The sequence below is a fragment of the Psammomys obesus genome, unplaced genomic scaffold (genome assembly GCF_907164565.1).
Source record: "Psammomys obesus unplaced genomic scaffold, mPsaObe1.curated_primary_1811, whole genome shotgun sequence".
In the NCBI taxonomy this organism is placed as follows: domain Eukaryota; kingdom Metazoa; phylum Chordata; class Mammalia; order Rodentia; family Muridae; genus Psammomys; species Psammomys obesus.
The window spans coordinates 2315290-2337752 of record NW_026596463.1 but is presented as its reverse complement, the minus strand read 5'-3'; the positions used below and the strand labels follow the sequence as shown (position 1 = coordinate 2337752).

The 22463-nt window shown below is 42.9% G+C and overlaps 1 protein-coding gene across 1 annotated transcript in view; it reads left to right on the top strand.

The window, feature by feature from the left end:
• The window catches only part of Sv2c (synaptic vesicle glycoprotein 2C), a 194868-nt gene that overhangs the window by 57916 nt on the left and 114489 nt on the right, over nucleotides 1-22463 (top strand). The window contains exon 3 of the mRNA XM_055598424.1: nucleotides 20887-21067. Coding sequence (XP_055454399.1) covers nucleotides 20887-21067 — 181 coding nt within the window. The remainder of the gene's footprint in view (nucleotides 1-20886; nucleotides 21068-22463) is intronic.

Here is a 22463-nt window from a genome sequence, read left to right as displayed (position 1 = left end):
TCCTCAGTGGCTGGCTGGGCACTCCAGTCTTCAGCAGGGAACTGCTGGATGGGCACAGAGGACACATGCACACCCTCAGACCAGTCTGCCACCTCGGGCTGAGCGGCAGTGAACTCAGGAGCTGGTGCAGCCCATTCACCCTGGAATTCCCCCTTGGTCATGGCCAAAGAGCAGCAGCAGCAGCAGCTGCTCCTCCTTCTCAATCTCCTCTGGGTCTCTGTAGAAGAGAAGATCAGGCATAACCTCCCATGGGTGCTCACGGGAGATAGTGCCACGCATGTGGAGTACTTCCCGGGCCAGCACCCACCACATCAGACCCACGGAGTGAGGTGCCTTATTGTTGCATGGGATGGCGATGTCCTCATAGCACAGAGGTGAATCTGTGTTGCACAGAGCGATCGATGGTGGGCAGGTTGACATAAGAGGCCTCCATGAGGGGCTGGTGTTCAGCCCTGGGTTCAGTCACTACTAGAAACCTCAGTTCCCTGAAGGCTTCTTGGATCTGGTTGGTGAAGGTCTCAGGTGTGAAGTGGCCAGCAGGTGGAATGGCTCCAGTGGCAGCAGCAAGCTTCAGCACAGCTGGCTGGTTAGTGTTTCTGGAGGAGCTGACGCTGACATCAGCAGGGTTCTCAACGGCAACAATAGCCGGAGCCACAAGCAACAGCTTCTCCGGGTCCTCTTCAGATAGACGTAGATAGCTAGGGCAGCAAGTAGACTTTTTTTCTGGCTTTCCAAGACTGATTTAAAGAGATGTACCACCACACCCTAAAACAGGTGGATTTTTAAAATGGGGGTTAGGGATTGACCCCAGTGCCCCAGATTGATTTGCTAACACAGCCAAGCAAATGGATATGTAGGAAGGCAGAGTGTATGTGGCACTACCAAATTCCAGTCATAGAGACAAGCTCTACTGGTGTTCTTTGGCCAAGACTGGCCTCCACCCTGAGCTCTAACAGCATGCAGTGAAGGGCCGTTTTATCCAGACACCTGATACTTTTATAAACTCATGGCGGAATTGCCTCATTCCTTTTCAAATGGTCTTAAGATCATGCTCCACCCAAGAGCAGTGCACGGTACGGCTGCTCTTCAAGTGGGGAAGAATTTACAACATGCGTAATAGAAAAAGAATGACACGTCACAGAGAAGGAGGAAAAGCCAGCCAGATGTGAGTGATGTGACATGTTGGGTGTCATCTCTGTTTTATCAGTCCATGGTTTGTGTTCTGCCAGATAGTGATACAACACAGTTTCTTTTTTCAATACCAGGTCTTTTTTTTTTTACTTTATATTAATTTCATATGATATTAAAAATGCCATGTGAAAAAAGTCATGTTAATGAGTTATCATTTTGACGCTTTGTCACTTGTTGTCCTTTATTGTGAAGTGCCAGGGAAAGGACTTAGGAACTTAGTATTGAGGACACACATGGCTTAAGACTCAAAAGTACCGATACTGTTAGCACAGAGAGTTCCTGTACGTGCCTTCCAGCCACACCCAGTGCTAACACAGCACTCCTGTAACCATGGTGCACTGTTCAAATCAGGAAATGGATATTGTTGAAATACTGTTAATTCAAACAGAGACCTAATTTAGATTTTACCAGTTTTGTCATTTCATTTTATATCTATTGTTTTCAGAGAAGCTAGCATGGTACAGTTTTCATGTATTCAGATAATCAGAGTCCAGACTGTCTTAGCAGTGCAGAGAAACTGTTGATATCCTGTGCTAGCTTTTAACTCCAGTGACTGTCGATCTGTTTTCCATTTCTGCAGCTCTTCACTCTGAGGATGATAGTAACTGTAATCTAATGATTACATGAATTTTTGATACTGAACCACAGTAGAATGCCCTAGAGACCCTAAATTATTATTATTATTATTATCATTATTATTATTATTATTATTATTATTATAAGTAATTAAGACTCACTGTGCATTAAGACTCAATGTGTATTAGTTGTTTGCTTTGGTTTATTATTGAGTTGTATGGGTAATATCCACTGAATTGGGCTTTTTTGTTGTTGTTGTTCAGATTAATTCAACAACTGAGTAGAGCATAGAAAGAAGCAGCAGGTAGGGGGGTACAGAGAAAGACTAACACAGAGGTATGGAATAAATGCCTTCTTTCCCTTCCTGTCCCTGGCTTATCCCAGCCAAGATTCCTGTCTTCCTTAAGTCTCCTACTGTTTCCGCTCTGTGATGGATTGTGTTCATGTCATGCCTAGAACTGACATGAAGGGAGGCAATTGGGGCAGGAATAAGAATTTTAGGCAGTTTTCAAAGTAAAGGAAACCCCTCTCCATTTCCCAGCACAGCGGAACACACTGCCTTTCACCTCCCACCCCAAAAGATCCCCATGTCTCTCCGATTCCAACGCCTTTAAATGGGTAGAGAGTTGAAGAAGTAACTGACCTTCTTATTCCAAATATGTAGTTAGAACCTCAGGCTCCATGTGAGCCGCTCAGCATTTTTGTCTAGCTCTTGTGTGATTATAAAGTAACAGAAGGAATGAGATTCACACAAATTACAACAAAAGCCATCTCTTGTGGAGGTTGAAGAAGTTACTGTTGTCATTACTGTGACCAGTCACCTGACAGGAAGCTGCTGGCAGAGGAAGGGTTTGTCTTGGTTCACAGTTTGAGGGTCTCACAGTTCATGATGGTGGCATGTGGTTTATGACAATGGGAGTGTATGACAGCAGCTTGCTCACATCTCAGTAGGCCAGGAAACACAGACAGGACAGGAAGTTGGGCCTCAAGTCTCCCTTCCCTACACACTCCTACTTCCTCAAGCTAGGCCCCACCTCTTAAAGGTCCTATAGCTTTCCAAAACAGAGCTGCCACCAGAAAGGAACCAAGTATTCAAGTTAATGAACCTGTGCAGAACAATAGCATTCTGTCCCCGACCTCTCTGAGTTTGCAGCCGTCTCATAATGAAAAATACATTCTATCTAATTACAAAAGTGCTTATGTCTTACAGCTTCAACATTATTTAAATTCTAAATCCAAAAGCTGCTTTAAGACAAATGGTCATTCTTAGCTGTGAATGCTTTTAAAGTCAGAAAACAGACTGTATACCTTAGATATACAGTGGTGTGGAGTAAAAATTTCTATTCCAAAAGGAAGGGACAGGAGGAAGGCATGGGGTCCCATGACACACACTGGAGGTCTCCTCTACACAGCATGTATGGGGCAGAGCTAGAGCTCTGAATAGATAGCAAACCAGACCAGTTTTCTCTGGGTGACCTTTATGATGTGGTTGTGTCCCTACTTGTATCCAAGCCTAGCGTCAAGGCAGAGTGGCCTTCTTGTGCAGCACTCAGAAGGTTTCACATTGGAGCCTGCTACCGAAAAAGAACACACTGACAATAAGCAGAAGTGATACTGGACTTGACAGAGTCCTGATTTTAGCATAAGAACTCTATCTCCAGACACTAAGAAACACACTTTAGTGAATGAAGTTGTGGGGTCTATAATATGAAACATTCTTTCTGTGGTCATAGCAAGTGTCTTAGGGTTTCTTTACTGCAATGAAACACCATGACCAAAAGAAAATTGGGAAGAAAAGGGTTAACACTTCTATATTGCAGTTCATCATCGAAGGAAGTCAGGACAGGAGCTCAAGCAGGGCAGAAACCTGGAGGCAGGAGGTCATGAAGGAGTGCTGTTTACTTGCTTGCTCAGTCTGGCTTGATCAGCCTACTTTCTATTCCTGTGATAAAACACATGACCAAAGCAACTTAGAGAAGGAAGACTTTATTTGGGCCTTTTGACTACAGAGGGTTAGAGTCTGTGATGGCAAAGCAGAGGTAGCAGACAGCAGATGACTGGAGCCTCAGCTGAGAACCCACATCTCAAACCGCAAGGAGGAAACAGCAATGGGCAGGAGGAAGGCTAGGGTGGTCCCTGGGCTGATGGTCCTGACTTCTAAAAGAAAGCAGGACCCTATGATGAGGAGGCTGTTGTAATCTTTTTTTTTAAACAATGAAAGCAGAGAAGACAGTTTTCTTTGGCTAATAAGTCCAAAGCTAGATAAAGAGCTGGACCATGTGGATGGTGGTGAAGAACCTTCAGACCCAGGAACCAATTCCACTTGTTCTGTTTCCTTGTTTTGTGGTTCTGAGGATTGAATCCAGAGCTTTGCACATGCTGCCAAGCATCCTCCAGTAAACTACACCCTAGCCTTCCTCCTGCCCATTGCTCTTAATTTCAGCTGGAGACAGACTTTTGCTAAACCACTCAGGTGTTCTCAAACTTGCTATGTAGCCCAACATAATCTTTAGCTTGTAATATCCTGCCTTGGCCTCCAGAGTAGCTGGAATTAAAAGCCTGTATCAGCTATGTTAGACTTAAGCTTCTTTACAATCCCGACACACCGGAGGAAACCTAGAAGAAAACTCTTTGGCTTTATCACCCCACTTGTTATTCTTTCACAATGACCTGAGGCCAACAGATCTTCCTTTCTTTGTCAGTTCTTACCCTCTCCTAAATTACATTCTGATGTGTATGTACTAGAAAGTTCAGAGAACAAAGGCTGTTGTTCGAGTTTCTCATATGCTATAAAACAAACTCTCTTTTCTGTAAGTGTGCAGGCCATAGTGGGGTTAGGAGTTCTAAACTAATGGTCCAGAAAGGCTCCCGTAAAGTTCTTGAACTTGATGAAAAATCCTCCTGCCCTGCCCTGCCCTGCCCTGCCCCACTCTCTAAGTCTGACTTATGAATACCATTGCTTGATTATTCTTTGATATATGGCATTGATTTTGGTGAGCTCAGTTGATGTAAATGTGAGTGTTATAAGTACCTACAAACCTCCCCCTGTTTTTCGCTCTTTACTAATGAACTTCTTATTAAGTATTGCTGACCTAACTGGGTTCCTGTTCTAGTATTTCCACTAAGAATGAAAGAAAATATAGAAAAATAAAGCATAAGTATAGTGGAAAAAAGCTCTGAATGTGTACTGGAAATGGATTCATCCAAGGGTCCATGGATGGTTAGCCGTTGGGGGGTACTGGTTAGTGAGCCATTTAGGAGCAGCCCAATTCCCAGAATCACCATGGTGATATAATGGCCGTCTTTCAACTTACTGATGTGACTAGTCTGGCTCAGATCTGTGTGACTAGTGCACTGGCTTAGCATCTGAACTTGATGTCATATTCACAAGAACCCTTCAATTGTGGGAGAGCACGGTGGTGAAAACCCAGGAATCAAGGGTGTTAGGTTTATAAAGGCACATTTTATCTTGGGCTTGTCAGTTGGGATTTTGTTCCTGAAGATGAAAGAACAGCTGGTTCAGAGAAGATAGAGTAAAATTGATGTATTCGTACCACAGGATCCCACCCACTGCGTCAAGCCATTGTCAGATTAGCAAAGGCTTGGGTGACTCCTGGGTCAGCGGAACGTAGGTGATAATAAGGTTCCTAACTGGTTCCAGGAACCAATTAAGGAAGCTACCTTTCAAGGCTTTGCTGCTTGGAAACTAATCCTAGTGACAATAGCATATAGCATTTGAAGGGTTTGAGAAAGGCAAATCAGCATAGTAGCTAGTGAGATAATGTGCCTTGATATAAAAACCATGCTGATGATCAAAATGCATTATATGAATGCATGAAATTCTCAAACAATTTTAAAAACCATTCTGGCAGAATAGTAGTGGAGAAATAGCAGGGTCAGTTAGAAGGAAACAATTTTTCAAGAGAGGGTTATTGGTATATTCTGTAGATCTGAGTGACACCTATAAGAAATTAAACTGAGCAAAAGAGTATTGGTAACAAACTAATAACAACATCAATAACATCAAACAAACCTTTGTACACAAAAATGTTGATGTCACAATTAGATATCACTTTGACCCCATTTTATGAAACCTCCTAGCCTCTGGCAGTTATGCAGGGAGAAGAGGAGTAATAATGCAAGAGCATGATCATTCCATAATATGTTTTTTTCTCCTCAAATATGATATGTGTGGCTCTGAGGGTAGCCTGAGTCCTCCTTAGCATGTCCCTAGGCACCAAGGTTGCTCCAGACCAGAGAATTAGGGAACTTTCCATGAAGAGCCAGATAGATCAATAGATAGTTAAGCTTAAAGCCATCTGTAGTTTCTGCATATATTTTTTTATTATAATCCTTTCTTAAAATGTAAAACACTCCAGGCATAATGATTAGTGATAACACACCTTTATTTCCAGAATGTGGAAGACATAAAGAGGTAGATCTCTGTGAATTTAAGGCTAATCTGCTCTACGTGGAAAGCTCTAGACTAACCAGGGATACGTAGTGAGACTCCCATCTCAAAAAGAAAACAAAACTCCCTGAAATTTGCCCTTTAATTTTGGATCTCTACCCTTATGGATTGTTATCAGACCTCCTCAAAGAAGCCCAGAAAATTAGTGTCAGTGGTGTGTTCTGGTACAAATGGGCCATCTATAACACATTCCCACAAACACTGAGGGAAAGATTGTGAAAGCCAGATGTCATGGAGGACCTGAGCAAAACTGTGTCTTCTTGACATGAGAGGACCACTGTGTTAATGAGCTTGAGGCACCTATGGCTGCCTGCATGATCAAGCCAGTCAATATTCTAGTGTGGAGTAGGAAGACTTTATGAGCTCTCACCATTAACTGAAAGACTATGGATAGTTGATGGCTTTGAGAAAGGAGAAAGTCAGTTTTGTTTAAGGATCCGGCCCCTAGAAGGCTGGCCATGCTTCAGTAGATGTCTTCAGAGCTATGAGTATTAGGGAAGAACAAACTGGAATGGATAAGTTATTATTTTAAAAAGAAGAGAGAATATGAAGATGGGGGCTAAGGAGGTGGTAGGGTGTCGATCTAGGAGAAATGAAGGGGAGGAGTTGGAATTAATATTATCAAAATGCATTGTATCATTCTCAAATAATAATAAAATATTAATGTAGTGTTATAAAATATAATAATAGTGTAAAATGTAAAACACTGGTTTTCATTCATGAGCTTTACCTATATGTAGTTTGAAGACCCCTCTTATAGACCCATTCACTCTTTACTAGCTGGACTCATTCTTCAAATTTCAACATCCTCTTCTGCGTTAATGAGCTGGAGTCCTCTTGATCATCTGATGTAACCCACAGGCTGGAGACAGACATAAGTTGCCTGCTTTGTCTTTTCTTGGTCAGCCCACAAAATGCTCATATCCTGATTACTGCTATTGCAATCTACATTAAAGACTTTTGTCTCAGTGTCAAAGGTCAAATGACTTTTGCCCAGTCCACGAAACAAGCAGGCTAACGTAACTTTCAAGAAAGTTAGCTTAGACCCATTTCCGTTCTTAGGGTAGGGAAAGACGCCTAGGAGCTGCAGTGGGAGATGGTAGGAGAAAGAGTTCCATGGAAGCTGAATGATCCAAAGGATCATTCCCCACCACGGTGACACCGGCCTCATTTTTAATTCATGTTTCTGTCCTTTCGAGGAGCCGTTGATGCCTCCTGAAAGCTAGAATTTGCCCACCACAGTAGGAAAGAACCTTAAATGTAAGCTATAAAGTTCATATTGTCAAATGGCCCAGATTAAGTCTGATTCCATCAAAAGGATGAGAGCCAGGCATGGTTGCTGACAACTCTGATCCCAGCACTGAGAGGCAGAGGCAAGGGGATGGGTAGCTGGAGTCTGGCTCGGGCTACCTATCCAGACCCTTTGCCTATGTTTGCCGTGATGGGGCGCCATCATATTCTGGCTGCAGTTTCTAGTCACTTACACACGTCTCGCACACCTGGGCTGCTCCTGCCCCACCGCATCTGCTCTGTGTCGCTTCCTTCCAGCTGTGTGTGTGTGTTTTCCCGTCTCTGAACTGCAGTCACTGTGAGCTACAGCTCTCGTTCTCCTGTCTTCCCTGCTCAACTTACCTTTCACCTTCTGTTCTCTTTGAGTGCTACTGTCATTAACAATGGTCTGAGATTCCCTTGTCAGACCTCCCCAGTGGCTTCTGGGACAAGTCTTCCTGAGTTCTCCGTCTCTGAACACTGTCTCCAGGCCTTGCCTCTCCTCCACGCTCCTCAGCCTAGGCCCTCTTCTCATTTTGGCAGTCTTTTTAAATTCTTACGTTTCCCCTTGCCCTCTAAATATTGTCATTCAGGAAAACCACTTTTTTTTTTTTTTTTTTTTTTTTTTTACAGCTTAAAAACTCTCCTTTTCTGCATGTCTCTCAAGCAAAGTTCATCCTCCCCTGGCCGGCTTTAGTATTTAGATTTCCACAGCCTCTCAGAACTGGCACTTTAGGCTCTCAGTTACCACATACTGCTAGAAGCAAGTGTTTACCAGATAGGAGTAACTACGGCCCAGAGGCCAAATTTAGCCCACTGTCTTTCTTTTTTTAATAAAGCTTTATTGGAACATAATGTCCATTTGTTTATATGTTATCTGTGGCTGGTTTCATGATGCAACATCAAAACTGAGCAGTTTCCATAGAGGCTGTGTGGTTCAAAAAGTATAAAATATTGAGCCCAACTCTTTCTAGAAAGTTTGTGATTCTCACACAAGGACTTTAATTTCACCAGTTCCCCACTCAAGAAACCACAAATGATTTTCAGTGTCTTTGTTAGTGATTAACTTTCTTGTTTGCTACTTAAAGATTTTTCTCTTAGCATATGTCCTTTAGGCTCACCCATGTTGTGGAAACATTTTTAAGTCTGAGTAATGTTCTACTGTATGTGAATTTTTCACACACACACACATACATCACAGTTTAACATTAATGGATGGACAAATTGGCTAGTGTTCATACTACTACAGCGGGCACAGGTGTGTTAGTATCATTACATGGCGGTGTTCTCATTTTCTGTAGACAAACACTCAGAAGACGGGTTTCTGGATCATGCGACAGATCTGTTTTTAGCTTCTTTAGGAATGCTGTCCCCCATAATGCCTTTATCAACATATGTGCCCATAAACTGTACAAAGGTTCCCTTCTCTCTGCATTTTGGAGTCTTGACACAGTTCTGCTTCCTTCACAAAATTTCCTGATACTCATCAGTGTTTTTGTGTATCGCCTGAGATCCTGTTCACCTACAGTACAGTACCTGCTACGGAATGAGCATCTCCCTTACTCATCTCAGACCTGCCTCTGTCAGCCCTGCCCACCTCTGTGTCCTTCCCTTTAGTAATCTGATAATGAGTTAACCAAGTCAGAATACTCAGTAGGAGCTTCAATCCTTCTTCATCTCACCTAAACTTCAAATCTAAAAGCTTTTGACTTTCCCTACTAAAGATACGTCCAACTTGTTCTGCCATCTTCAGGCCTGCCAGCATAGCTTAAACCAATCCACCTTCATTTCTTCCATGGACAACTGGACTGAGTAGTGCTTTTCCTACAAGCTGGTTTCTGTGGTCAGAGTTGGAACTAGGGAGAGGAGAGAGAATGGCTTGAAAACAAGATTGAAGGAAGCGCTTCTCGTGTATATGGAAATACACAACTGACACCTAAGAGCCAAGGTCTCACGAATGGCTCCGGTGCTGCGGCACGCTGTTGTTACCTCCCTACTTCCAGGGCCCTTTCCCTCTATCATCCCATCTTCCTTGTGCTTCATTCTTCCTGTTTTTCTCCCATGTGGTTACTGAAATGGTCTCTTAGGGTACAGAGGATGGCCAATCTGTTTTTCAGTTGCCCAGAGGAGTGACCTAAAAGTTTCTGGCAGCTTCTGTTCTCCTTTCTTGCCATGCTACCTTGTACTCCAAAGTCTATATACTGCGCACTTTGAAAACCTTGGAGTTCTTGTGTAGTGTTCTGTGCACCTTCAAGCTCTGCACAGAACAGAGAACACAAGAATTTGGAACTTTCCTGAGAGGCCTTTCAACTGAGAGACCTTTGAGTCACGACTTAAATCCCAGCACAACCACTTTATGCAGCTTTACGGAAGTTCCTAAGACTAATTAAGCTGATATTTCTTTTTTTCCCTCTTAAGCATAATATACCTACTTGAATTACAACATGTGTTTGATTTTGTAGTAATTACTTTTAGTGTGTTTTCAATCTCCCAAGAAAAGAAAGGTTCAAAGACACATCTTCACATGAGAATCACATTGGAAAGTTTTTAAAGGTATTGTTTTTTCTGGGCCTAGCGTAAGCGCAACCCCCCCCCCTGGGTGAACCCCTTTAGATGCTTCGCTTGTTTGTGAGACACACTCTTCATCTTCTGCAATCCAGGCTTTCTTTGAATTGAGGATCCTCCTGCTTCAGTTTCCAGAGTGCTGGGAGTACAAGTGTGTGTGTCACCGTGTCTGACCTCCACAAAAGATGTTGTATAGCAATTTCCTCTGGGATAGGAATATTCCATGCTATAGGGAAGCACCGTAGGTAGGAAGGTAAACAACTCAAAATAGTTACTGAAATCAACCAGATTCACTAGACTTTTGCTAGTAAAAGCTGAGATTCCCTCTAAGCTGCAAAGAAGATTCTGAGACTAGACCAGCTGCCCGGAAGAGCTGCCTGGAAGAGGTTTGGACCAGAGTGACTCAGGACACTCTCCAACCTGTTGAGCTGCCTGTAGGCTGTGCGGTGTGCTTCATGTTTCCCAGTGAGCTGTCGCCCATGCTAGTGTGGGCCTTGGTGATGCAGCTCTCTTCAAGTCATTTGTGCTCCTGTAACTAACCCCTCACCAATACTCTTGTGAGTAACTTAAATGAAACTCATTGGTTCGCCGAGTTGCCTTTGGTGGTATCTGAACTTTGGTCAGTCATGGGATCCCTACCTGGGATTAGTAGACATGTGTTCTCCCTCTGTCCAGGAAGAGTTTTGTCATGTAACAGCTGGTTCTAATGTTCATCTAGATATAAAGCTGCTTGAACTCCAGAGTGAACTGCTGAAGAGGAAAGGCCCTCTTCCCTAACAAGATGTCTAGTTTGCAGCAGGTATTCAAACAAGAGCTGTAGTAATTAATAAGCACTGGCCCTCTTTGTTGGATTGAAGACTGGGAATAGTGAATTCAGTTACCGCTTACCTTCCTCAGCTAACAGCTTGGAGTAGGGAAAGCTTGAAGTCCAGGGGTCCCATTGGGTGAGCTAAGGGGCAAATTGTTTGGCTGGAACCTCCACTTGCCCCTGCCCAATCTGGGAAAGCCCCGTCTACCCTCCCTCGCCCAACCCCACGGACCCTGGAAAGCCTCCGAACAAAGGAAAGGTGCCAAGAGCCCCATTGGCATTATTGGCTGCTGTCAAAACCCCTGATGCTCCCCACCACTCAGATTCCTACCTACATGCTCAACTCTTGACTACACAAGCCCAGCTTATGGCTGGCAGTCACCACCCTTTGCCTACAGCTTATAAAAACCCCTGCCCAGGCCCAGGCTAGACTTTCTCAGACCCATTCTTTGGAACTGATAAACCTGCCTGGGAATAGCATCTAATAAAGCTGCCTTTATCTGCTTTTAATCTGGTCTAAGTTGGCCTATATCTGCATCACCAAGAAAGAGAAAAAGTGTTACAAACGTGTCACGTCCATTATGTACCATGAACTGATGACTCACATTAATCCTTCCTAATACCTATCGTTATTATTATTATTGTTATTGCTTCAAATACATCGCAATTGCCTTCTTCGAAGGTGAGACTGAAACCTTGACTGTAAAAGCATTTTACCGCCTCCTCTCCTGTTCATCGAGCATGCTTATAATCCTAGCCATTTGACCAAAGACATTAAAGAATAGTCTAGTCTTCCATACTAGGATCCATATCTAGTCTCCCTGCTCTCTGGGTTTGGCAAAATGTCTCTGACCTTCACATGCTGTTTAGAGCCTAGGTGAACTTGGGTAAACTGGCAGTGTTGCCTGTAGAAGCGGCCAGCGCCTGGATGACACACTTAAATGTCAGACTTTCTAAATGTGAGTCAGAAGTGTGCATTGGGTGGCATCTGATATTTACAGTTCTTTCAAGCTAAGGTGAGCTGAATTTTGTTGTAAGTACTCTCCAGTGCAAATTCAAAAGGTTCCTCACTTCCTTTGTTCATATGTCTTTGGTTTATTTTCCTTGGTTTTATTTCATTTTATGAAAGTCCATAGATGTATTTGAACACATAATGGCTCCTATTGGTGGCTTCTGTAAATAATAATTGAAAACTAGAGGTGGAGGGCTATCTCAGTGGTAGGAAACTTAGTTAGCATGGGTAAGACCCTGAGTTCAATCCCCAGCACTGCAATAAGTACACAAAAATAAGTGAATAGATAATCATCATAATAATGATAATAAAGAAAAAAAGAAATAGAGAGATTGGGTTTGGTAAAGCTTTTTAATGAGGAATTCTTTAAATTTTCTGTCTGCAAAAGTAACACGTGTGTCTGTGCATGCAGGGGTATGTGAGCATGAATGTGTGTGTGTGTATTACGCATCTGTGTGTGTATAACTGAGATTTTACAGGTTGGATTATCTCTCCAGTGCTATCTGAAGTTGCTCTTTTCAGACTCTGAGCTGAGGGAGGCTAAACACCATCATTCCATGACCCGCTCCTCTTTCTGTCACCTTTAACCCCTCCCCTTCCTCCTTTTCCCCTCCAACCTCTCACCAATAGAAATAATCGAAATTGCTGCTACTGAGCAACTGTGTTTCACCCAGTTAGGAAACTGCTTCATCCCATTTAGTCACTCAGAAACCCTGTGAGATAGGAACTATTATTAGCCCCATTATACTGAGGAGAAAACTGGGGCACAAAGAAATTAAATAACTTACCTAGGACCACAGGCCCAGTCATGGGAGAGACAGATCTAGGCTATCTGTTTCAAGGCCTGAATGCTTAACTCATTGTTGCCTGCTGCAATGTTCAGAGTGGTAAATGATGGGGAGGGAGACTATCGCATTTAATTCAAAACTGTGTTTTTGTTATGCTTTCCTTCTCCCTGCTCAGCACCCATTGCCTTAATAATGGGATCATTTCTAAATATTTTTTTTTGAGGTGGGCTCTTGCTAATTAGCTAAGCTGGCTTCGAACATGTGATCCTGTTGTCTCCCCTCATGTTGAGATTATATGTATGTACCACCATGATTAGTACTTGTCAGAATTTTCAGTGAAAGAGTCTAATAGAGTAAGTGCTAAACTTGATTGACATTTCTATAACTTCTACTTCAAGCACAGAATTTAAACAGAGAAGTATTAAGAAATTGAAAGTTACAGATAAAGAGGAAACCTGTGGCCATCTAAGCATTGAGCTGGGGACTATGGCAGCTGTGGAAGAGCTACTGAGATCAGGCTTTTATGGACTATGGTTGGCCCAGGGAAGCCCATAATCATTGAGACAGCAGGACTGGAGGTCTGAGGACTCTGATCACAGGGCAGCAGATATGGAAGCTTCCATGGCAGTGGATGGGTATAGAAGAAGTAGAAGAAAGCAGGAAGAGGAGAGCTCCACCCAAGACCAAAGCAGGAGGCTGAGCCATCTTTGCAGGTCAACCACACACCCAGCCTAGTCCAAGTGTTTGGCTCAGGGAGACCCTGAGAGACTGGCCTTAGACCTTACAACTACCTATTAAAGAAAGACTCCAACTAGCTCTTTGACTTCACTGCAAGGGTTTTTCCAGTGTAGACTGAAAATCTAAAATGGAATTTTTCTTAAAGGGAGCTAGGGCTCCCTGGTTGACCTTAACTAGCTTTTATTTCATTAATTTTTTTTCTATTTTCCTTCAGTAATAAGACTAACCTATTAGTAAGTGTTTGGTGGCTGTCCCTGTGACTTGTGTAAGCCTAAGCCTGGTTTCTCTTAGCACAAAGCATTATTTCACAAACCCAGCCTTATCTAAGCAAATTATAGCTGATATTTGGCCATGGAAGAGTTGACGCAAAGCATGATGCACATGTCCTTAAATAAACTGTTGAACATTCAGAGTGCATTCATTTGAGTGTCTTGAGCACAGAACAGCCCTCCCGCTAAAGGGCTTCAGCTTGGCATTCACTATTGTTCTTCTTGCATCGTCCCGACTGTCATAGCTTTGGTTTTACAGGTTCACAATTCTTTAACATAGAGTGAGAACTTTAAGACGTATGACCCTCATCCCACACATGGATGGACTCCTGCATTAGGCCTCGGTCTCTTTTAGTTATGTGGCTCCCATTTGCTTCACAGCTCTGATTCTTTTCAGTCTTCTTTCCCAAGTCTTTATTTCCTAGCAGCAGTTTCATTTCCTTTCACCTTCATTTCACTATTTATGTGACTGAGTTGTAAAAGAATATATAATTAACAACAAACAGAACTGGAACAAACAGCTCAGGTGCATGTGCAACCAGCCTTCAGTAATCACAAAGTGCCACTAGCAGAAGAAGAAAGAAGAGTGGGTCAAATTTTCAGTGGTTGGTTTTAATGTGCTCATTGATGAGGTGAGGTGAGGCTGGTTAATTCAGTGAGCTGGATAAGTAAATCATGGCTAAGTAGTAGGATGGAAAGTGTTATTTCTTTAAGTTTATTACTGTTAAAGATGGTGTGCAGGCTCTAACAGAGACCATCACAATAGAGGCTTAAGGATTACTGCATTGGGGAAGCTGGGCTTAATACCTACTAAAAGGAAAAAAGTAAGAATTTACAGCCAAAGAGAAAGGGTCCAAGGATCCTAGGAGATGGGTGGAAAATTACTGAGAGGACACACCCTAAGGCAAGTGAGATTCTCACTTTCAGTCTGGTTGGACTTTTGCTGAAGGGGAACTAGGACACTTACACATCCGCTGAGGTATGGTAGAGGGTGAGGAATTTGGGTAGGTATCTTGGGTAGGGATGTCACGTATGGGCAGGGGGTCCTGACGTGGCATCAGGCTTGCTGAAACTGAACAGTGTGTCACGTATGGGCAGGGGGTCCTGACGTAGCAGCAGGCTTGCTGAAACTGAACAGTGCAGAGAGGAACACAGGTAGCCAAAAGTCAGGAGCAGGCTGAGATGAGAAGTGTGGAACTGGATAGGTTTAGTCAAGAAAACTGTCTCTATCAGTGAGCTTCTCCTGGAGGCACACCCTGGGTTTATGGGAGAAAACTCTACCTTTGGGGAAATAAGTGTATTTGCTGCTTATGAAAAAAGTAACATACAGAAAGGTTGAGTGCCATTGGGACAGTAATGTTATTTTCTTTCTTCTATGAATACAACAGACTACATTTTATTAACCTTTTCAAACATTCCCAGAAGTGTTATTTTTATTCAAATTGACCCATTTCACTTTGGCTTAGAAGTTGTAACATAAGTAACCTCCCCTCCTCCCCTCTCCTCCCTGAGTGCTAACAGGTAAGTAAGATCAGTATTGCCTCATGGAAATTTTTTTTCCCTGTGATTTCAGCATTTCACCATAGAAAACTTTTCATTGAAAATTAGTTTATAAATGGTGTGATGAATTCTAAAGTCACTCATTAGTCAGCAATAACCAAAATGCTTAAAACCATTTTTAAAAACCAGTTGGCAGTTACTACAGGGAGAAAAACAAAAAAAAAAACAAAAAAAAAAAAACAACAACTGAGGCCTGTTTCTTAAATTGTTCTGTTTTGTTTAAATGTGGTTTAAACTGATGTTAGGAGAAAAGATGTAACCCCCTTCAGGGACTGTCAGAGAAGGAAGGAATCAAAAGTAGCCTAGCAGAGACAAAAATGGAAATGTGGTATTTATCAGGGGAAACAGGAGTATGATTAAATCAAATTGAACCAGCCTCTGTGTTAGAAATGCCTTGGTAAGAAAGTCATACTCAAGGCCTTAGGGTTTGTCTCTGAAGACTAAGACACTGGTCTGACCAAAAATGGCTTCACTGGAACTGTGGAAAAGGTTTGTGTCTTGGGCCAGGGTCTCCTGATAGCTTCCCTGGGTTAAATTAATTCATGAAAGAACCTGCGTCACAGTTTAGAGTGTTTCCATTGCTCTTTCAGAACCGGCCTCGAGCCTCACTTGCCAGCTGCAACACTTTTTTTTATTTTTTTTAAACAGGTTTCTTTGTGCAGTTCTGGCTGTCCTAATACTTGTTCTGTAAACCAGGCTGGCCTTGAACTCAGAGAGTGCTGGCATTAAAGGCATGAGATACCATCCCCAGGGCAGAAGCCTTCTTATGGCTACTATTCCTACTTGCCCTTTTGAGGGTTCAGGCTTCTCCAGGGAGCTCTGACTGCCCTGTGTCTTCAGAGTTAAACAGCCTGTAAGCCTGTGTCTTCTCCCTCGCAAACACGTATTAGACCCTAAGGAAAAAAACCAAAATGTCTGTCTGAGTATGTTTCAGTAGGAAGCATGACAACCCAAGAGGACTTGCAGGGTAATGTGAGGTCCCTTAGGGAGCAGGCTCAAAGGAAGAGTCAACAAGTCAGCCCCAGCAAGCCCAAGTACCTGTGTACCTGTATACAAGTTCCCGGGCCCAGAGTTCATACTTTGAAGTTTGGAGAGCATAGGTCTAAAAGCTGCAGTTTCAAATTCTGCCTTCTCACAATTTCTAGTCTTCTCACTTATAAAATGAGGGACTCTGGCTGAAGGTCCTTCCTAGCCGTGACCAGCAAGGCCTCATGAAGCATAGAGAGCAGAGAAGGCGGGGGTGCATCCAGAATGCACAGCTACTCCGGGTTCTCAAGGAATCCCTGTCAACACCATGAATACAAAATATCAAGATGGACACAGGTAGTGTTACAGTCCAAGAATAGCCACACAAACCATTCAGACACCCATCTTAGTCAGATATTCATGGGTTATTGTACACACATCCCAAGACTGATCATGATCAGGAACACAGTGGACTCTAGAGCCAAACTGTGACCATGAGCCATTTTTCAGAGTGAGCTTTTAAAGGAAAAAATACACAACCAAGCAGGAAGAATCAATTCTATTCCATGCACACTGTGGCTAGGTAGCCAGACAAACTATTCAGCTGATCTTTAAGCTGATTTTCTGGGAATAGGGTGGGGGAACTTGGGGACTTTCCAGTTTTCCCTCTTGGGGATCTGTTGACTTGGTTCCCTATCATTCCCATGAGGAAGGAACATAGCAGGATATTGTGGTTTAGCTCAAGTAGAACATATATTTATCATCTCTGCCATTACTCTGTTCTAAGCAGCAAGTATTGAACTGTGAACTAAGGAAGACAAAATGGCTATTCTTATATTAGGCAGTAAGAGCTGGACATGTTTGGACATGTCTCAGTGTTGGTGGGCCTCAACGTTAGGAAGGACAGTATGTAGCTTTCCACTCTGAGTGATTAAAATGTTATTCTCACCAAGCCTTTGTAAACATTCAAATGTTTGGCTTTAACTAGATTACATGATCAACAAATGAGAATTCTAAGTTCCATATACTTCTCTCACAAAAGCTGTTTGGTAGGTATAATCCCTTCCATAATACAATGGAATAGTCTAAGTAAATACAAGCCATAAAAGATACTACTTCAGAGCTTAAGCACTTTTTATCCAGAGTGAAAGTGGAAGAAAGATACAGCTTGATGTTATATTCTTAGAATAAACCTACCAAGTGTGGAGACCTTCCTACCACCTTGAGATTTTCCCTCAAATGTCCCTTTATTTATTTATTTTTTCTTGTGTTTTACAGACAAGGTTTCTCTGTGTAGCCCTGGCTGTCCTGGAACTCACTCTGTAGATCAAATTGGCCTCGAACTTGGGGATCTGCCTGCCTCTCCCTGGGACTAAAGTCACATGCCTTAAAACCACACAGCTCTACCAACATCCTGCCCACCCCTTCCCCTCACGTTTCTTTCTTAATGGAGTCTCCCTAGAGTTTGCATGAAAATCAACAGCTTCTCCCCCATTGACTCTTCTATTAGAGGTCATCCTCCTCCATTGGCTCAGGCAAAATGACTCCTTAAACATGATCCTCAAAATATCCTGAGAGTGCATAATGAGCACATAGGGACCCAAAGCCCCCAAGATGGCTACCTGTTTCAGTATTGTTCCCATTCTGGCCATTTATTCCCCAGAGGCTAGGGAAGGTCTAGCCTGGGTGCTATCTCTGGCTTATGTTTTGATAAGCTACTCAGTCCAGATTACAAACTATGTTCTCTCACGAGCCTGAATCTCCAGTTGTCTTCATGGTAGGGAGGCGAGGAGGTAGGGTTTGGGGGAGTAGAGGAAGTGGGGAGTCCTGAGTGGTTAGAGTCTAGAGGGTGAGGGGGATAGACTAACTACACTTGCCTCTGGAGCTTAGATTCACTTTCCTTAAATGAAACAAGGTGGAGGTCAATGAGAAACGTAATAGCTAGAGAGCCTACTTTCCATCACCTGCTCGATTTGAGCACAGTATGTATTTCCAAGGTGAGCTTGGTAGAAATAATAGTGGTGATATTCAAAATGGAGAAAGGAGCATCCTGGGAATCAGAACAGTTCTTTCATAGCACTAGGCATTGTCCTATAGCACCAGGTTTTAACCCTTAAATTCCCAGACCAAGGGGAAGTCCAGAGGGTCCCAATAGAGGGTCAAGATCCACAAGGCCTGGTGTTTTTAATACACTATGAATCCTGAGAACAGTTCTAGGCTCTAGCCCAGGAAACATGAACTCACTACCTTACTGTGCCATTTTTCTATCTATTAGATCATGCTACATAATATATCTGTTCCTTCATCTATGACAAAGGTTTCATAGATGAAAATCTCACTTTTCAGGATTGTAGTAAAGTTTAAATGAACCAAAATGTGGCTTGTTCTTCCAAAACCCAAAAGATGCAGGGTCAGTGTGAGTAGCAGCAGGGGCTGTTACTCTCATTAAGAGCAAATGGAGTCTAGCTGCAGTAGAACATGTTTGCGGTCCCAGTACTTAGGAGGCTGAGGCAGGAAGATCATGAGTTCAAGACCTGCCTGGGCTGCGTCATGAGACCTTTTCAAAAGGAAGGAAGAGAAGGAGGGCAGAAGGAAAGGAACAAAAGAAAATGCGAGTAAATGGTTATGGATTGAATGCAGACAGCTCACTTCCTCCAGCAGAGTGATGGTGGGAGCACAAAGAGGTTGCATTGGCATTTCTATCATGGTGGCTTTCTCTCAGGGTGGAAAGAAAGAGTAGGACCTAAGGGGAATGAGGGGCTTTGTCTATGGACATATACCTATGAGCAAGACTTCCAAATGTGGGGATCCCAGGAGCTACAGGCCGCTCATTCATGACCAATAGACACTTTCTGATGCATAGGCATTTTAAAAGACACAGACATCACCACAAAGTAGCCTTGCCTCCATATCCTGAGAGGTGTGAGTGGCCAGCATGAGCCTCATATCCTGTTGAGGAAGGCTATGCTGAATATGCTTTTCCTTTGGGTGAGTCTGTCTGCTTTTGGAACACACTTGCTCTGTGCAGATGCATGCTTTGGATCCCATGATATGAGTAATTTCATAGAGAAGGACGAAGCATGTATCTAGCCCTTTGGTAGCTAGAAAATTATGTCAGCCATGCACAAAGGCCCCATCCACCTCTTTGCAGTATCCCAGTCTGGTTGGAAACTGGTTTTAGTGAGGAAAGAATCCAATTTTACAATTGTTCTGATACTTATCATTCACTGTGGCTGTGCTAACACACCCCAAGTCTTGATGTGATGGTCAGAAGGCCTTGCCAGTTATTTTCCTTCTGAGTCTCATATTGACTCATTAATTATGTGGTCAGTGATAATTAGGGGCATGTGAGTGTTTAAACAGGATATTTCTTAAACTAAAATCCATCAATTAATTAGCTTTTTTTCTTTTCATTCTTACTTCAATGTCAGATTATCTTGAATGTATTTTTAAAAATGGTGCTTGCTCAAGTGATTCATGCCTATAATCCTAGCACTCAGAAGGCTGAGACAAGACGGTCATGGCAAGCCTGGTTGATATAGTGAGTTCTAGGCAAGCCAGGGATGTACAGTAAGATTTTGTTGAGACAGACTGACTGACTGATTGACTGTCTAACAGACAGATGGATAATAGGTAGGTGGATAGATAGGTAGACAGACAGATGTATGGGTAGATAATAGGTAGGTAGACAGATGATAGGTAGATAGGTAGATAATAGCTAGATAGATAGATAGGCAGATAGACGATAGATGAAAAGAAATTGATGAACAATGAGGCAGCAGCCTCTTTAGTGTCACATTAAGAAACCTTCACTCGTGTCTCTTAAGCATTCAGTTTCAGAAAGGCTTCTGAACTTACATTTGCCGCATCTCACATTGGTTCATCCTCACAGAGGTTTTCACGGTGTTTGTGGGAAGTTTCATTTTCTTAGAGGAGAGTGAATCAGAAAATTCAAGTGTCCACTCACAGTGACAACAGAGGGACATCTGATTCCTGGTTTTCCATTTGATTTCCTTGGGGATCCAGGTCAACACTAACATTTGTGGACAGACACAGATGCTCTCTTCTCATTGAACTCCTGGCTCTAAGAGCCTTCTCTAGTGACAAGAGCTAGAAACCATTTCTATTTAAGCCTTGTAATAGCTAAGTCCACTTTCCTCAACTCCAGGGCCTTCGAGAGGGACTACAGAATCCTCTAAAAGGATTCAGGCTGGCCTTAACATAGGTCATCTGGTGTAAACACAGATTTTAAACAGTTGTAGGTTCACTTTGACCTGGGGGGGGGGGGGGGGGCTTGACTTGATGTCTCATCTTGTCCTTGTGACACATGGAGCTTTTAGAGCAAAAATTGAAACCTAGAATCAGACTCCGGGATTGCTCCATGAGGTGTTTTGAGGCTTTCCCACAGCCGCTCACCCACATAAGGCTGGCTTGGAATGTGACCAGCCTGCCCTCACGTGTGATGGTAAAGGAAAGGACTCTGATCAGTGCTTCTGAGGGGTCAGGGTGGTCAACTTCCAGTCTGACCTTCGGGGACTGCATCCCTAAGGATGTGCTTTTAGAGGTATTTTCCCTGTGCAAAATGCTGGAGTGTGTTTTGTGCCTCATTTGCTGTTACATGTGCTGTTTGTTCCCAACCTCTGACCTGTTCCTTTGTTTTCTGTGTGTTGCAGGCAGCATAGTGTACCTCGGGATGATGGTGGGGGCGTTCTTCTGGGGAGGACTGGCAGACAAAGTGGGAAGGAAGCAGTCTCTTCTGATTTGCATGTCTGTCAACGGATTCTTTGCCTTCCTTTCTTCATTTGTCCAAGGTTATGGCTTCTTTCTCTTCTGTCGTTTACTTTCTGGATTCGGGTAAGGTTTTCTCCTTCATATTTTAAAGTAATGTGTTTGCTCCTAATTGTGCACAATTTCACCCTATAAGATCTCAGCACCAAGAAAGAAACTTTTAACACATTTCTTCTATATCTGTGTCAGCCTTGGAAGGCAGAAGGTTGGTTCTTAAAACTGTAATTATCGACATTTAAATCTGGGAAGGTGCTGAAACACAGGGGTTGGGGGTTTGAGAATGATTTCTAGGGGAATGGTTTTGCTTAAGTTGGAATTCGTTTGCACAGCAGAACACATTCAGACACACACTTTTTTTTTTTTTGAAGATTTAAGTGGAGCTGTAGCTACTACAATGTTTCACATTATTTAGGGACTGCTCTTAAAGCCAGGTTAGGCTGTCTCAAATAACTGTATCTTCATTGGCCTAGGTCATCTACGTGTGTTTAACTAGGGGGTAAGCCTGCTTTGGAAGACATAAGTTCTGTCTGAAAGTTCCTGATTTGGGCAGCATTACATAGAGCCATGTGCAGGGGCACAGGAGAGTCAGTGATGTAACTGATTTCCTGAAAGAGACCGAAATATTTACTGCTGCTCTGGGTCTGTATGTGTGGAAAAGTCTCATGGCCTGTTTATGAGACTATGAGAAACTCTGCTTTAATAAGGAAAAATTTGTAGAATATAAAATTCCTGCCTCCCAATGGACAATTTAGAGATACCCTTTTCAAGATGTAGATAGGAACTGTAGTTCCTTTTTTCTTAATGAAATAAAAGATGGGGGCGGTTTATGAATTTGAGAGGCAACAACAGCTGTTGATCACAGCCTACACAGCAGGGCATGGTTTTATGGACCAAAGTAGGGGAACACCAGCATATCTTTCTCTTACATACATGAGTTCAGCTACAACCAATATTTTTCAGAATATAGTCAGTATGTACTGAGCAGACTCCAAGGGTACAGGAGTCTGGAGATACAAGGCAACTGCTCAACATATTAACTACCTGAGGAGGATAGCCATGGGTACCGTGAAGGACAGTAGAGCACACTATGATGACAGTGGCCTGACATAGCTCTGTAAGTCATGTGGTTCCAAGAAGTGAAATAGAGAGCTGGCAAATTCTTACTTGATCTGTGTAAGCAGAAAAGTACCATACCGAATGAACAAAACTCTCATTCAAATCATTGAAGATCATGGCTCCTCAGTCAAGTTCCAGGCTGGTGCCACTTTACAGACCCAGAATTGCTTGCGTAAGGGAGAAGCCCGGGCCCTCTGAGGAAGGATGCTACCATGTCAGTGAAGATTAATTGTGAATAGTTCTCCCAGACAGTCTTCCCCAAATGGGATGACTATGCATCAATCAATCAGTAAATAGATAGATAGATAGATAGATAGATAGATAGATAGATAGATAGATAGATAGA